Here is a 10413-nt window from a genome sequence, read left to right on the forward strand (position 1 = left end):
AGAACTTTCCCGCCTTCTACACATCACCTCCTCGAAGGAGCTGCTGCAGTGTGCGCCACTGACCTCAAGGTGTCGCTACATCACAAGCACCGCATAACCCCGCCCCTTACACATGGTTGACACTGCTAGCACCGCCCTTGACGACTCATACCAACGCTCCTGAGACCACACCCACTGCCCGTCCCCCAGCTGCAGCAATATCCAGGGGGCGTGTCTCGGATCGACTGGAGACAGGAGCTTCGCCAATCAGCGGCTGGTATCCTGGTCACATGACGAGCCTGTCGATGGTCTTACCAGTGAAGAAGAACGGGACGTCACATCAGTCCATCTAGTCACGCCCCCTACTCGCTGTCACAACAGAACGGCGTCCCGCCCCCTTATCAGTGACACCTGCGACAGCGCCGGAACAGGGACAGCTGAGGCGGAGGACACAGGTGAGCGGAGGGGGACCGAGGGGGGGAAAGAGAGAGAGAGCGGAGGGATACGGGGGGGAGAGAGAGCGGAGGGACAGCGGGAGGGGGAGAGAGAGAGAGCGGAGGGACAGCTGAGGCGGAGGACACAGGTGAGCGGAGGGACACCGGGAGGGGGAGAGAGAGCGAGCGGAGGGATACGGGGGGGGAGAGAGAGCGGAGGGACAGCGGGAGGGGGAGAGAGAGAGAGCGGAGGGATACGGGGGGGAAGAGAGAGCGGAGGGATACGGGGGGGGGAGAGAGAGAGAGCGGAGGGATACGGGGGGAAGAGAGAGAGAGCGGAGGGATACGGGGGGGAAGAGAGAGCGGAGGGATACGGGGGGGGAGAGAGAGAGAGCGGAGGGATACGGGGGGAAGAGAGAGAGAGCGGAGGGATACGGGGGGGAAGAGAGAGAGCGGAGGGATACGGAGGGAGAGAAAGAGCATAGGGACAGCTGAGGCGGAGGACACAGGTGAGCGGAGGGGGACCGAGGGGGGGAGAGAGAGAGAGAGAGAGAGAGCGGAGGGATACGGGGGGGGGGGGAGAGAGAGAGGGGGGAAGAGAGAGAGAGCGGAGGGATACGGGGGGAAGAGAGAGAGAGCGGAGGGATACGGGGGGGAAGAGAGAGAGCGGAGGGATACGGAGGGAGAGAAAGAGCATAGGGACAGCTGAGGCGGAGGACACAGGTGAGCGGAGGGGGACCGAGGGGGGAGAGAGAGAGAGAGAGCGGAGGGATACGGGGGGGGGAGAGAGAGAGCGGAGGGACAGCTGAGGCGGAGGACACAGGTGAGCGGAGGGGGACCGAGGGGGGGAGAGAGAGAGAGAGCGGAGGGATACCGGGAGGGGGAGAGAGAGAGAGCGGGGGACCCCGGGGGAAAGAGAGAGCGAGCGGACGGATACCGGGAGGGGGAGAGAGAGAGAGAGCGGAGGGACACCGGGAGGGGGAGAGAGAGAGAGCGGAGGGACACCGGGAGGGGGAGAGAGAGACAGCGGAGGGACACCGGGAGGGGGAGAGAGAGCGTAGGGACAGCTGAGGCGGAGGACACAGGTGAGCGGGGAGAGAGAGAGCGGAGGGACAGAGGGGGGGAGGAGAGAGAGCGCAGGGACAGAGGGGGGTGGAGAGAGAGCGGAGGGACAGGGGGGGGGGAAGAGAGAGCGGAGGGACAGAGGAGGGAGGAGAGAGAGCGGTGGGAGAGAGAGAGCGGAGGGACAGAGGGGGGTGGAGAGAGAGCGCAGGGACAAAGGGGGGTGGAGAGAGAGCGGAGGGACAGAGGAGGGGGGAGAGAGAGCGGAGGGACAGAGGAGGGGGGAGAGAGAGCGGAGGGACAGAGGAGGGGGGAGAGAGAGCGGAGGGACAGAGGAGGGGGGAGAGAGAGCGGAGGGACAGAGGGGGGGGAGAGAGCGCAGGGACAGAGGGGGGGAGAGAGAGCGCAGGGACAGAGGGGGGGAGAGAGAGCGCAGGGACAGAGGTGGGGGAGAGAGCGCAGGGACAGAGGGGGGGAGAGAGAGCGCAGGGACAGAGGTGGGGGAGAGAGCGGAGGGACAGAGGAGGGGGGGGAGAGAGAGCACAGGGACAGAGGGGGGAGAGAGAGCGGAGGGACAGAGGAGGGGGGGGAGAGAGAGCGGAGGGACAGAGGGGGGAGAGAGAGCGGAGGGACAGAGGGGGGGAGAGAGAGCGGAGGGACAGAGGGGGGGAGAGAAAGCGGAGGGACAGAGGGGGGGGGGAGAGAGCGGAGGGACAGAGGGGGGGAGAGAGAGCGGAGGGACAGAGGAGGGGGGGGAGAGAGCACAGGGACAGAGGGGGGAGAGAGAGCGGAGGGACAGAGGGGGGGAGAGAGAGCGGAGGGACAGAGGGGGGGAGAGAGAGCGGAGGGACAGAGGGGGGGAGAGAGAGCGGAGGGACAGAGGGGGGGGAGAGAGAGCGGAGGGACAGAGGGGGGGGAGAGCGGAGGGACAGAGGGGGGTGGAGAGAGAGCAGAGGGGGGGGAGAGAGCGGAGGGACAGAGGGGGGAGAGAGAGCGGAGGGACAGAGGGGGGGGAGAGAGAGCGGAGGGACAGAGGGGGGGGGAGAGAGAGCGGAAGGACAGAGGAGGGGAGAGAGAGAGCGGAGGGACAGAGGGGGGGGAGAGAGCGGAGGGACAGAGGGGGGGGAGAGAGAGCGGAGGGACAGAGGGGGGGAGAGAGAGCGGAAGGACAGAGGAGGGGAGAGAGAGAGCGGAGGGACAGAGGGGGGGAGAGAGCACAGGGACAGAGGGGGGGAGAGAGAGAGCGGAGGGACAGAGGAGGGGGGAGAGCGCGGAGGGACAGAGGGGGGAGAGAGCGCGGAGGGACAGAGGGGGGGAGAGAGCGCGGAGGGACAGAGGGGGGGGAGAGAGCGCGGAGGGACAGAGGGGGGGAGAGAGCGCGGAGGGACAGAGGGGGGGGAGAGAGCGCGGAGGGACAGAGGGGGGGGAGAGAGCGCGGAGGGACAGAGGGGGGGGAGAGAGCGCGGAGGGACAGAGGGGGGGGAGAGAGCGCGGAGGGACAGAGGGGGGGGAGAGAGAGAGCGGAGGGGGAGAGAGCGCGGAGGGACAGAGGGAGGGGGAGAGAGCGCGGAGGGACAGAGGGAGGAGGAGAGAGCGCGGAGGGACAGAGGGGGGGGAGAGAGCGGAGGGACAGAGGGGGGGGGAGAGAGAGCGGAGGGACAGAGGAGGGGGGAGAGAGCGGAGCGACAGGGGGGGAGAGAGAGCGGAGGGACACGGGGGGGACGGACAGAGAGAGCGGAGGGACACGGGGGGGGTGTCAGAGAGAGAGCGGAGGGACACGGTGGGGGGGGGTCAGAGAGAGCGGAGGGGGGCGGGAGAGAGAGAGTCTGTGGCCGGGCGGCGGGGGCCCCCGTGCAGTCTGTGGCCGGGCGGCGGGGCTCCATGGAGCTTTTACGACGCATCAATACCACATATGTCTCGGCTTTATCTGTTCCTACTGGAGGAGCATCATCATGGCAACACATGGCGATCACGGGGTGGGGGGTGAGTGTGACTGCTGGGCCAAAGGGTGTACTGCGGGTGTTAGTACGGGGTTCAGTCTTAGGGGGCCCCACCCCCACCCTGGGTAGGAGGTCTTGACTGCTGTTTGGTTCCGGTTTCAGGGGCCACCATGGATCTCGTCCTGAACGTGGCTGACCATTACTTCTTCACCCCTCACGTGTACCCGGCGTCCTGGAGCGAGGACCACCCCCTGCGACAGTTCCTCAGCCTCTTAGTGGTCACCAATCTGGGGGCGGTGGTCATCTACTTCCTGTTTGGGGGCCTCAGTTACTTCTTCATTTTCGACCACTCTCTGATGAAGCACCCACAGTTCCTGGAGGTGAGAAGCCGCGTGATCGGTGCCGCGTGTTCGGTGCCGGCGCCGTCTCTGCGGATCTCCCCTATAATTGGCGTTTTCCTATGTGAATGTGTATGATTCACAACGCTTTATATCTCCTACCGTCTGCTCCAGAGCTGCAATCACTGTTCTTGCTGGAACATCATGTCTTATTCTCTAGTCACCTCCAGAGCTGCATTCATATTTCTGCTATTATATATTCTACACCTGTCACATCCAAAGTAGTATTATAATTCACACGTCTTGTATTCCATTCACCTCCAGAGCTGCATTTATAATTCTCTCATTAGATCATGTCATCCACACCACTAACATCCATTGTGACATTCATAACCGTGACTCCATTGTATGTTCTACTATACTCTCATCCAGAGCTGCATTCGTTATTCTGCTGTGGCATCATGATGTCTCCTCTAGTCACATCCAAAGCTGTGTTGATAATCCGTACCACGGCCCCCAACGATCACATGACATGAATAGCGCTGTGGCTACTGGCCCAGACAAGACTACGACCTCCGCTGCCCTGTAGGTCCGGCAAAGGAGAGCATCAGTAAGGAAAGGAGAGCATCAGTAAGGAAAGGAGAGCATCAGTAAGGAGGGCTGTATTGGGCGCAGTCTTCCTTACGTCGTGTCCTCGGAGCTGCATTCACCGTTGTCTCCCTTTTTTTGGTATAGAATCAGGTGCGACGAGAGATCGTCTACTCGCTGAAGTCCATGCCGTGGATGAGTGTGCCGACCGTCGGCCTCTTCTTAGCTGAAGTCCGGGGGTACAGCCGGCTGTATGACAACATTGACAGCTCCCCCTACGGTAAGAGAGCGGGGACACCGTATTAGCCTTAGTATGAGTATTAATGTGGAAGGTGCACTTACAGATTAGCAATATCAGAGAGTGGATGGTGGTGCTGGTCTTTACCCCGTCGACGCCGTTTCGCCTTGGGCTTCTTCCAAAAGGGGGCGCACCTAACTTCTGTTCATGTGACTATATATGTGCTATCTATCAGCTGTCTTTCATTAAACTGCCCAGGCTAATGATCACGGCGCATGCCTTAATTACTCCATACCCCTGTATGCCAAAGGGACTTCCTGCGACGCCGCGCTTGACACGCATGCGATGCTCACTGCGCAGGTCCGCAGTCATAAGGGTTTGCGGATCATCGCATGCGCACTCATTGCCTGGGTTCCCCATATAGCAATAGCGTTGTTTGAAGTGGGCGTGACTAAGGTACGATAATTGAGAACAAGAAGCTCTCCAGGCAAATGGAAGGTTTTACATATAACAACCCATCTCTAAGGAATATTTTATGGGCGACTCCATGTACACTCATTAATTTAGAGTCCCCATATTATGATAATGCACATATACCACTGGAACATACTATAGATAAATATATTTCACATGATCATTATTAAACTAATTTAATATCCTAACTATGAAATATGTATGTATATATATAATGTATATGTCAGTATATGAAACTTGTGCAAGTGCTTACTATATTGCAGGATGTAACTCGGGATCAGTAATGTAATGTATGTACACAGTGACTACACCAGCAGAATAGTGAGTGCAGCTCTGGAGTATAATACAGGAGGTAACTCAGGATCAGTAATGTATGTACACAGTGACTACACCAGCAGAATAGTGAGTGCAGCTCTGGAGTATAATACAGGAAGTAACTCAGGATCAGTAATGTAATGTATGTACACAGTGACTGCACCAGCAGAATAGTGAGTGCAGCTCTGGAGTATAATACAGGAGGTAACTCAGGATCAGTAATGTAATGTATGTACACAGTGACTGCACCAGCAGAATAGTGAGTGCAGCTCTGGAGTATAATACAGGATGTAACTCAGGATCAGTAATGTAATGTATGTACACAATGACTGCACCAGCAGAATAGTGAGTGCAGCTCTGGAGTATAATACAGGAGGTAACTCAGGATCAGTAATGTAATGTATGTACACAGTGACTGCACCAGCAGAATAGTGAGTGCAGCTCTGGAGTATAATACAGGAGGTAACTCAGGATCAGTAATGTAATGTATGTACACAGTGACCGCACCAGCAGAATAGTGAGTGCAGCTCTGGAGTATAATACAGGAGGTAACTCAGGATCAGTAATGTAATGTATGTACACAGTGACCGCACCAGCATAATAGTGAGTGCAGCTCTGGAGTATAATACAGGAGGTAACTCCGGATCAGTAATGTAATGTATGTACACAATGACTGCACCAGCAGAATAGTGAGTGCAGCTCTGGAGTATAATACAGGAGGTAACTCAGGATCAGTAATGTAATGTATGCACACAGTGAATGCACCAGCAGAATAGTGAGTGCAGCTCTGGAGTATAATACAGGAGGTAACTCAGGATCACTAATGTATGTACACAGTGACTGCACCAGCAGAATAGTGAGTGCAGCTCTGGAGTATAATACAGGAGGTAACTCAGGATCAGTAATGTAATGTATGTACACAGTGAGTTCAGCTCTGGAGTATAATACAGGATGTAGCTCAGGATCAGTACAGGATCAGTAATGTAATGTATGTACACAGTCCATACATGACTGATGCGTGTTGTTTCCCCTCCCCCAGGTTGGTTTGGCGTCCTCCTCAGTATGTTCTCTTTCCTCTTCTTCACGGATATGTGCATATACTGGATCCATCGCTTCCTGCATCATAAGCTCATTTACAAGGTACACTGGACGCTCCCCCCGCGCACTGATGACGCCGCACGCTCCCCCCGCGCACTGATGACGCCGCACGCTCCCCCCGCGCACTGATGATGCCGCACGCAGTCACTGAATAGATAAACATTACCTCCAGAAGATGCCGGATTATCGGGCAGTCTGGACCCCCGATTATCGGGCAGTTGGGGCCCCCGATGGTCCTGACTGTCTGATGGTTGGGCACTGATCGTCCACACTATCTGGTAATCGGGCAGCTTGCAGGCCCCACCGGTTCCAGATTGGGGGAATGTTTATGAGGTCGCACCCTGCTTGTGTCTTTCAGAACGTGCACAAGCCGCACCACCTGTGGAAGGTGACCACGCCGTTCGCCAGCCATGCCTTCCACCCGCTGGACGGCTTCCTGCAGAGCCTCCCGTACCACGTCTACCCCTTCATCTTCCCGCTGCACAAGGTCACCTATCTGGGCCTCTACATCTTCGTCAACATTTGGACGGTGTCCATCCACGACGGGGATTACCGCGTCCCCAAGGCCTTCGAGAGCGTCATCAACGGCGCAGCTCACCACACCGACCACCACCTCTACTTCGACTACAACTTCGGCCAATACTTCACACTGTGGGATAAAATTGGGGGGTCCTACAAGAACCCGTCCGCCCTGGAAGGCAACGGCCCCCACGACCTGTGCCGGAAACTGGCGCACGAGAACAGCGAATCCAAGAAGAGCAACTAAGATGGCGGCCGGCGTCATCCCGCGCCACTTCTATAATTGGAGGAACTGCGACCTCAGCTGATTAACCTCTTCCTGCCCCGGGGCCAGTCAGGGGCCACCCTGTAACTGTGTAATTACAGTGTTTAATGAATGACGACTAATCAGGGGCCACGCGGAGCGGAGTGATCAGATGGCAGCGCCGGTCACTGACCCCGGCAGATACCGTATCACCCAGACTATGGCGGGGGCAGGGCAAAGTCCGAGGACGGCCGACTGCGTCACTCCTCCGCCCCAGACCCGACCTGACGACAGGTGGAAAATGTCCCCGGCCGAGACGCCAAAGTCTGAGCAGTGACAAGTTCTCCGACCTTCTCCCGTCTTCGCTCCTCAGGATCTCTGCTTGCTGCCAGCGAACTGGACATGTCACCTGCCCCAAACCATCCGGCCGTAACGCTCACAGGTTTCTGTACCCCGACCCCATACAGTTCACCTGCGCTGATACATTGTAACAAACAAGCCAGACAGGAGAGGACCATGCCATGTGGTCACCTCACAGAGGATCGTCAGGACACGATGCCACTGGAACAAACCCTCAGCTCTGTGACAAGGCTGCGTAAGGCCCAGACTTCAGTCTCTGGATAGATAGAAAAAATGATCCCGTTCACTGCCAGCAAGCGGAGATCTTGATGATGATGATGATGATGGTGAAGATCAGAAAGTGTCAGATCTCCGGGATCCGGTGATCGGCTTCTGTCCCGTGACTCTCCTCCGTCAGCGCTGTGATTCCTGGCGTCTTACTGTACGATCCGCGCGGAGACGTCTGGGATCGGCTGGTGCTCCTGAACCGACCACTGGGTCCACGCGTGCCTCCTGCGCGGGGAACATGGGGGTCCACGCGTGCCTCCTGCGCGGGGAACATGGGGGTCCACGCGTGCCTCCTGCGCGGGGAACATGGGGGTCCACGCGTGCCTCCTGCGCGGGGAACATGGGGGTCCACGCGTGCCTCCTGCGCGGAGAAAGCGGGGGTCTACGCGTGGACGCGTGTCACTTCATGTACATATTATAATAATATCGGAGCCGAGAGCCAATCAGAAGACAGTATATATTTTATGTTCTTGATGCAAGGACCAGAAATAAAATAATTTCATAATGAACAATGGTCTGTTTGTAAGAAGGGAAGATACAGAGGACACACAAGTCCGCTCCACCGGCTGTACACTGAACGTGCTGACATCACTACAGTCCGCTCCGCCGGCTGTACACTGAACGTGCTGACATCACTACAGTCCGCTCCGCCGGCTGTACACTGAACGTGCTGACATCACTACAGTCCGCTCCGCCGGCTGTACACTGAACGTGCTGACATCACTACAGTCCGCTCCGCCGGCTGTACACTGAACGTGCTGACATCACTACAGTCCGCTCCGCCGGCTGTACACTGAACGTGCTGACATCACTACAGTCCGCTCCGCCGGCTGTACACTGAACGTGCTGACATCACTACAGTCCGCTCCGCCGGCTGTACACTGAACGTGCTGACATCACTACAGTCCGCTCCGCCGGCTGTACACTGAACGTGCTGACATCACTACAGTCCGCTCCGCCGGCTGTACACTGAACGTGCTGACATCACTACAGTCCGCTCCGCCGGCTGTACACTGAACGTGCTGACATCACTACAGTCCGCTCCGCCGGCTGTACACTGAACGTGCTGACATCACTACAGTCCGCTCCGCCGGCTGTACACTGAACGTGCTGACATCACTACAGTCCGCTCCGCCGGCTGTACACTGAACGTGCTGACTTCACTACAGTCCGCTCCGCCGGCTGTACACTGAACGTGCTGACATCACTACAGTCCGCTCCGCCGGCTGTACACTGAACGTGCTGACATCACTACAGTCCGCTCCGCCGGCTGTACACTGAACGTGCTGACATCACTACAGTCCGCTCCGCCGGCTGTACACTGAACGTGCTGACATCACTACAGTCCGCTCCGCCGGCTGTACACTGAACGTGCTGACATCACTACAGTCCGCTCCGCCGGCTGTACACTGAACGTGCTGACTTCACTACAGTCCGCTCCGCCGGCTGTACACTGAACGTGCTGACTTCACTACAGTCCGCTCCGCCGGCTGTACACTGAACGTGCTGACTTCACTACAGTCCGCTCCGCCGGCTCTACACTGAACGTGCTGACATCACTACAGTCCGCTCCGCCGGCTCTACACTGAACGTGCTGACATCACTACAGTCCGCTCCGCCGGCTCTACACTGAACGTGCTGACATCACTACAGTCCGCTCCACCAGTTGAGAATACATCACTACAGTTAGACTCGGCCGTACAGCACAATGCTGATGACGCCGGCCGTTCCTGGAGGCGCTGCCTGCGTACAGACACATTGGGCCTTGGTCACACAGAGACGTGAGGTGCAGCGTCCGGCTGACAGCCCATTAGTGCCGCCTGCACATCATCCCTGGGCATTTCTCACACCAGTCAGCCGTCCCTCCATGATTGGTTGGTGTTACTGGGGTTTCCTTCAGTATTTTGCACCGGTGCTGCCTCCGCCTTTTCCATGGGGCTGCTGCATCCTGACGTTCGTTACTATTGCGTCTTGTTACTATTGTGTCTTGTCGGCGCCTTTTTTGTGATGTTCTCTGAATTTCTTATCCTTTTCAATGGGTTACAGTTTAGTCTATGCAATGTGTGATCTAATGCCAAGCTGATTTATGCCAGTGAGCCGCAGTTCAGAGAATGGCCACTAGATGGCGCCTGGTCCCAACAATTCAGCACAAGTCACAGTAGCCATCAGGTCCAGGTAGAGCGCGTCAGTCCTAGCACAGGGGGCGACTTCTGATATACGGCTCCTGTGTGCGACTACAAGCCGGTGATTAGGGATTATTCAGTTAGCGAGGCCTCGTTTATTGGCCTCCCTCACTATAAGGCCAGAAGTCACTATATATTACTATAGGGCAGTGTAGGAAACTATTACTGCCGTCCTTTACTTCCTCCCTGCCGAGAGACTGGGATGAAGGCACAGTTGCAGGTCGTGGTTGTGTCATAGTTCATCCTAATAGGACACATCCTTTATTGGAGGCTTTTGCATAATGGGACAGATCTATATACATTGCTCTCCTGTAGGTGGCGCTCCGCTACAATCCACGCCTGTCACTGACCTGCCCTTATGTGGGCCATCAGCC

The 10413-nt window shown here is 57.3% G+C and overlaps 1 protein-coding gene across 3 annotated transcripts; it reads left to right on the forward strand.

Annotated features, from left to right (window-relative positions):
• Positions 1-282: 282 nt before the first annotated feature.
• SC5D (sterol-C5-desaturase) lies at positions 283-8368 on the forward strand. 3 transcript variants are annotated; one of them, XM_073657399.1, is made up of 5 exons: positions 283-434; positions 3578-3795; positions 4489-4621; positions 6408-6508; positions 6825-8368. In XM_073657399.1, exons 2-5 carry the CDS (start codon positions 3586-3588, stop codon positions 7230-7232), a joined length of 852 nt encoding a protein of 283 aa, XP_073513500.1. In that variant the 5' UTR covers positions 283-434; positions 3578-3585; the 3' UTR covers positions 7233-8368. The 3 variants fall into 3 exon arrangements, with proteins under 3 accessions (XP_073513500.1, XP_073513502.1, XP_073513501.1); XM_073657401.1 differs by lacking the exon at positions 283-434 and adding an exon at positions 1210-1236; XM_073657400.1 differs by lacking the exon at positions 283-434 and adding an exon at positions 1442-1498.
• The last annotated feature ends 2045 nt before the right edge of the window (positions 8369-10413 follow it).

Source organism: Phyllobates terribilis, unplaced genomic scaffold (genome assembly GCF_046119375.1).
Source record: "Phyllobates terribilis strain yellow unplaced genomic scaffold, ASM4611937v1 Scaffold_12__6_contigs__length_324123572, whole genome shotgun sequence".
In the NCBI taxonomy this organism is placed as follows: Eukaryota; Metazoa; Chordata; class Amphibia; order Anura; family Dendrobatidae; genus Phyllobates; species Phyllobates terribilis.

Excerpts from the sequence above, each read along its gene's own strand:
- SC5D (XM_073657399.1), top strand. The coding sequence starts at position 3,586 with ATGGATCTCGTCCTGAACGTGGCTGACCATTACTTCTTCACCCCTCAC. Across the intron at positions 4,622-6,407 it reads CATTGACAGCTCCCCCTACG|GTTGGTTTGGCGTCCTCCTC; the intron begins GTAAGAGAGCGG and ends CCCCTCCCCCAG. Across the intron at positions 6,509-6,824 it reads ATCATAAGCTCATTTACAAG|AACGTGCACAAGCCGCACCA; the intron begins GTACACTGGACG and ends TGTGTCTTTCAG.